Source organism: Coptis chinensis, chromosome 6 (genome assembly GCF_015680905.1).
Source record: "Coptis chinensis isolate HL-2020 chromosome 6, ASM1568090v1, whole genome shotgun sequence".
NCBI lineage: Eukaryota > Viridiplantae > Streptophyta > Magnoliopsida > Ranunculales > Ranunculaceae > Coptis > Coptis chinensis.
Window position 1 is genome coordinate 88,124,245 of NC_141461.1, and position 6,124 is coordinate 88,130,368.

Below are 6,124 nucleotides of genomic sequence, written 5' to 3' on the forward strand. Positions count from 1 at the left end.
CATATGATATATTGAGTGCTCGCACAGCTGAGGAAAATGACGTGGCAACTTATCTCCATTATAATACATCTATTGATCGACGGTGATACAATCTTCATTCAACAAATGAAATTGCAGTTGTTATACCTGGGGATGGAATTGAAATCAGAAGCACAACTGATATCATTCTTCATTATAGATCAGGCAATGCACTAAAGCGGATCGATGAATGTAATCCCACTTATCTACCCCTGCATTATCTTTTGTTTTTCCCTCGGGGTGAGCTTGGATGGTCAACCGAAATGAAACTTTATGATGTCAATGACGACGATCCAAGGCGATTGACTCAGATGGTGTTCTACGCATATCGTTTGTTTGAACATTATACTAAATACTCAGCAATACTCTATGGTGGAAAATTATTTCAGGAGTTTTTATGTGATGCTTGGGCTTCTACTGAGCAAAATCGGCTATACTATCATTATACCCACCAAAAGGATCTTCGTGCTGAAGTGTACATGAGTTTGACATATTTAGCTGAGGGTACGGATCCTGATCAGGTTGGTCAGTGGTTTATTTTGCCATTATCGTTCATTGGAAGTCCAAGGTACATGTATGAGATCTTTCAAGACTCGATGGCTATAAAACGTTACAATAAGCATCTATATATATTCCTTACGATGACGGCTATTCCTCATTGGGGACAGAAGTGCAAGAAGCCCTTTTGGAGAACCAAAATGCGTTTGATTGACCTGATGTTCTTGCCCATGTTTTCGAACTGAAGAGAAGAGCTTTAATGAAATTTATCAAGAAGAAAAATGTGTTTGGCCGTGAAGTAGCTCATGTGTACACTATTGAATTTCAGAAACGTGGCCTCCCGCACATGCATGCTCTCTTTTTCCTCAAGCATGAAGATAAAATTCGTACCGCAGCCCAAATTGATCAAACTATATCTGCAGAATTTCCCGACCCAGATAAGGATCCCTTACTCTTTGATACAATAAAGAGTTGTATGATCCATGGACCGTGTGGTGCTAAAAATATGAACTCACCGTGTATGGAAAATGGCAAGTGCACAAAGCATTTTCCACATGAGTTTACAGACACGACAACCATACAAAAAGACGGTTATCCACTTTATATGCGTCGCAACACGGGACGTGTCTATATGGTGAAAGACAAAGAGGTTGACAATAGGAACGTTGTCCCATATAATCCACAGTTGGTGAGGATGTTTAATTGTCACATTAATGTCGAAGTGTGTACAGGATTGCAATGTGTTAAGTACATCCACAAGTACATCTACAAAGGCACTGACAAAACAACAATGGTGTTGGACGGCGAAAATAAGATTAAACAGTACATTGATGCCAGATATATTGGACCACCAGAAGCAGCTTGGCGGCTATTTGGGTTTTTCTTACATGAAGAGTTTCCAACTGTTGTAAGGTTATCTCTCACTTGCCAAGTATTTAACACTTGATTAAACAAATTTCATCAATATACTATTAAGTTATATTGGAATGTCATATTGTTAAGTTATGATTTGTTGCCAGGTATGCATCATGTTGTGTTCAACCCTAAGGAACCGATGGAGAATATTCTTGAGAGAGTGAAACGACAAAAGTCGAGTCTCACTTCATTCTTCGACTGTTGTGCTTCAAATCTAGATGCTCGGGCCTATACTTACCAAGAATTCACCGAGCACTTTGTTTGGCACAAAACAGAAAAGGTATGGACTAAAAGAAGCAGTGGTTATGCTATTGGCAGGATGTATTTTGCTAAGCCCAACGAGGGAGAGAGGTTTTACTTGTGTCTACTATTGACCATCGTAAAGGGCCCAACATCATTTGAGGATCTTCGCAAATTTGAAGGTATTCCTCATCCAACATTCAAGGCTGTGTGTGTTGCACGTGGAATTCTTGAAGATGATGGAGAGTGGATACATTGTTTAGAAGAAGTGGCGATAATGAATACTAGATATCAGCTAAGGAGATTGTTCAGCATTATTCTGTTGGAATGCAATCTAGTGCAACCACAACTATTGTGGGATAGATTCTCAACAAGTATATGCGACGACTTAGCGCACAAATTACGAACTATCTTCAACATTCCTAATCCATCAAAAGAGCAGGTGACAGATATTATATTAATGCCTCCTTCATGTAGCCTATATTATATTATTAATAAACAATTTTCCTGCAGGTGACAAATTACGGGTTGCAACTATTGGAGCAGTTCCTCATGGAATCTAAAAACTAAACTCTAGAAGACTTTCTCCCGATGCCCCGACCACTCAAAAAATGGAAGAAAGGGATTGGAAATAGACTAATTTGGGAGCAACGCCAACTCCAGTTTGATTTACAAGATGAACAAATCACCCGTAACATTGATCGTCTTAATAATGAGCAACGCCATGCGTTTGATACCGTGGTTGATTCAGTCATGCAAAATGCAGGGGAAATTTTCTTCTTAAATGGTGTTGTAGGTACAGGAAAGACATTTGTGTATAATACAATTGAAGAAGCTTGGTTTTTTATGCTGTTATATTGAGCGATCGAGGAGAAAGTAGTTTTGGGATGATCCTACGGTCATAAATCAATTTATTTTAAGAGTCCTACTTACTCTAAACTAAACTAAAGAGGAATAAGCTATTATAAAGGATAAAACAATTTTATCTTTTATCTTTTAGTACGTCTTGACTCCATTGATATTAATCCTCATAGATATATATTAAATTATATCTGATATCTATATAAATCTAATCTAAATTGATTCCAATTAGGAAACTACTACTCAAAGATACTGATTGATCCAACGCTATATAAATCTAATCCAGACTGACTGACTATTGCAATACAGAATGGTAGTATGTGTCTCTGGCTATTGCAACATGGAATGGTAGTACATGTGGTAGAGTTTGTAAATTAGCAGTTGCCTATTCAAGCATTCAACTTTGTACTAGCATATCAGCATATGCATGTTTTAATTTGTGTTTTATGACAGGGTAGATTTGATATGATCTGTAGTGGAATGGACAAGATTGAAACCCCAGAACAGGTACTTTTTCAACAACAGGTAATTTTTGTCTCCAAGCAAGTAAGTCATAATTTTTAACGTATGAATTATTCAACCAGATATTCCTGTAATTTAGGTTGAGGACCACATCATTTGAAAGCTGGTGTATCCTTGAGTTTACGAACTGAAAAAAAACATATATACCTGACTTTTTCATTACAGATGTATGTCCTCTCTCTCTAGCTTAAAATTTTGACATGCTCTGTATACACTATCCATTCTCACACCTATAAGCTGCAAGTCGTATTAACTTATCAAATAGCTCATACTTTAATAAACTTTGAACGTCAGTTGAGGAGGTTTATTTGTCCCAGCGTAAAATCTTAATTTGTGTGCCTAAAGGCTAATGGGCGTCTTATTAGTCAGGGACGAATTTAGTTCATATTGCATTGTACAATTCATCATACTCTGTTGTCCCAGCATAATAATAAATGCATGAACCAAAAAGTTATGACCCGTCAGATTAGAAAGCCAATGTTGGAGATAATTGTACCGATCTAATACTAGAAAACTCGATTTCCTGCGAAGAAAGGAAGCAATATTTTTAGACTATGCTGTTTTTATTTCTTTTGCGAGACGAACTTTTTCTATAATTTATCATTTGGATTGCAATGTTGAAGTGTTCCACTGTGTATCTCTTGCAATCCGTGTTCTGAAAAATGCTAGGATGTAGTTGGGAAAAAGGGAAGCAATCTTTTAGACTATATATGCTTGTTTTTTTTTTTTTTTCTTGAGGCCTAACATTGCCATTATTCAATTCTTGCACTTTCTTTTTTTGCCTCTTTTATGCTTTTAGACCCTTTTGATATGCACACTAAAGTATAGTACATGCGTGTAGCTTTGGTAGAAGTTCCAGTGGAATGGAACTCTTTATATTTTAATTATACAAAAGTCGATAACTCTAATTGGAGGTACTGGTGACAAGGTTGCATTTTGCATGATTCCGAACCTCCCTTAATAGTTGTTCCTGATCATAGTTGTATACCACTTTCATTTATTTGCTATAATTTCCTTGTCAATGTTTGATTATCAGCAATGGATAAGGCACCACCTGCAAGAGCATTTGATGTTTCTGTTGTCGATGCACCACTTAAATCTAACAATGAACCTACTGCATCTGTTCAGGTATTTGAAGTTCATTTTTCATAGTTTGGTTATGTTTGATTCTTACATGATTTCAAACTTTTAAATTTTGTAACAAAGAAAAACTCTTTCGTTAATTTGACAACGTTCTCATTTAATTTTTTATGCGGCTTTTCATGTATTTGCATCATGCAGTAAAGAGAATTGGATTATATAAATCAAGTACGTGAGCATAAACAACAGATCATTGACCATGTGCTTGCTACCCTTGCTAAGGTATGTAACATATATACGTTCATTATATGCGGTGGTTGTTTACTGCCTTTTGATGGTTATATTTTATCAAATATAAAATGCAGGTTTTGGAAAAACAAGGAAATGAAGGCCATCAAGTCCAATCACCTCCTGTGCAAAATGAGGCTATAGTTATTCCTCCACAATCCACTCTTAATGTTAGTCTGACCAATGCTTTTACACCCTCTCAGCCTTCTAGGCGCAAGTTGGTCCAATGCAATAGAAAAGAAAGAGAGTTCGTAAGTGGTAGAAGCAGCAAGCGAACAAGAAGGAACTTAGAAGTAGGCTTTCAAAATATACTTGTGTCCATGTCTTTCCATATGTAAGTTTCATTTCTTTGTATGTTTTCTATAGCATTGTTTTTAGTCAAAAATATTTCCATTCCTAGCCCATTATGATTTTTTTTTTCTACATGTTAGTGACACCAAAAACAAAATGGAAGTGGATGATCTTAGTGTTAGTTCGACCAATGCTTATACACCTACTCAGACTTCTCGACACAAGTTGGCCCAACGCAATAGAAGAGAAAAAGAGCGCATAAGTAGTAGAATGAACAAGCGAACTAAAAGGAACTTAGAAGTAGACTTTCATAATATTCCAATATCAATGTCTTCATATATGTAAGTTGAATTTCATTGTGTTTTCTATAGCATTGTTTTCAGTAAAAAAAATTTCCATTCCTAACTCATTAGGATTTTTTTTCCTACATGTTAGTGACACCCAAAGCGAAATGGGTGTGGATGATTATTTTCAGCCTCTTACAGCTGGTGTCAATATGGCCGAACTTGCTAATATGCACAACAATGTCCGCCATTATCTTGGAAAGATGGATGTGGAATGCTCCTTTTCCAAAACTTTGCACTGTAAAGATGAAAGGCTAGCAAATACGTCAATGAAAAGACCATTTTTCGAGATGTGTTGCAAACAAGGAAAAGTCAGTCTTCCTCTACTTAGTCCATTGCCTCCTGCGATTCAAGATCTATATGATGGTAGTGACGCCAAAGCCAGGTCATTTAGACAACATCTTCGTCAGTATAACTTTGCTAATGCATTTACCAGTCTCGGTTGTCAACAGGATGACCGAATATTCAGCGGTAGCGGTCCTATTCCATTCACCATTCATGGTGAATTACGCCATCAAATTAGATCGTTACTACCAGAACCTGAGAAAGATCCGACTTATGCTCAGCTCTATGTTTATGACCCATCCTGTCACACCCTGAATTTCGACAGAATTAGGAAAAACAATATTTGTTCCCGACTCTTCGATCTTCGAGGTGTGACGCACTCTCAACTCCCAAAAACCCATAAACAGTTTAAATATACGGATAATTAAAAACCAATAAATTTTTAACTTAAACAAAAGTTCTCTTCATTACAAAAATTTACAAATAATATTAGGTTACAAATCTCTTTTCAATAACTCTTTATTTAAATACAACTGAAAATATAAAACAACATTTGTCTCAACTAAAAATCTATTACACCTTAAGTAAAAACAAAACATATCCTGAATGCGACGCTAATGCAAACCACAAGCAGCAACAAACCTTCTTCAACATGAAACCTTTCAAGACTTATCAACTATGTTCATTTAATGAACACACCCGATAAGCAAACATGCAAATCGGGTCAGCATTATAAAAATCTTGGTGTGAGTAGCTCTAAAATACAATATATATTTATACAT

General features: G+C 36.3%; 1 protein-coding gene across 1 annotated transcript; it reads left to right on the forward strand.

Annotated features, from left to right (window-relative positions):
- Positions 1 to 281: 281 nt before the first annotated feature.
- Positions 282 to 3,154, forward strand: LOC147495184 (uncharacterized). Its single transcript, XM_086568327.1, has 5 exons — positions 282 to 539; positions 764 to 1,428; positions 1,519 to 2,113; positions 2,986 to 3,039; positions 3,134 to 3,154. Exons 1-5 carry the CDS (start codon positions 282 to 284, stop codon positions 3,152 to 3,154), a joined length of 1,593 nt encoding a protein of 530 aa, XP_086424453.1.
- Positions 3,155 to 6,124: the final 2,970 nt, after the last annotated feature.

Excerpts from the sequence above, each read along its gene's own strand:
- LOC147495184 (XM_086568327.1), top strand. The coding sequence starts at position 282 with ATGAAACTTTATGATGTCAATGACGACGATCCAAGGCGATTGACTCAG. Across the intron at positions 540-763 it reads AGGGTACGGATCCTGATCAG|AGAAGAGCTTTAATGAAATT; the intron begins GTTGGTCAGTGG and ends TTCGAACTGAAG. Across the intron at positions 3,040-3,133 it reads AGATTGAAACCCCAGAACAG|GTTGAGGACCACATCATTTG; the intron begins GTACTTTTTCAA and ends CCTGTAATTTAG.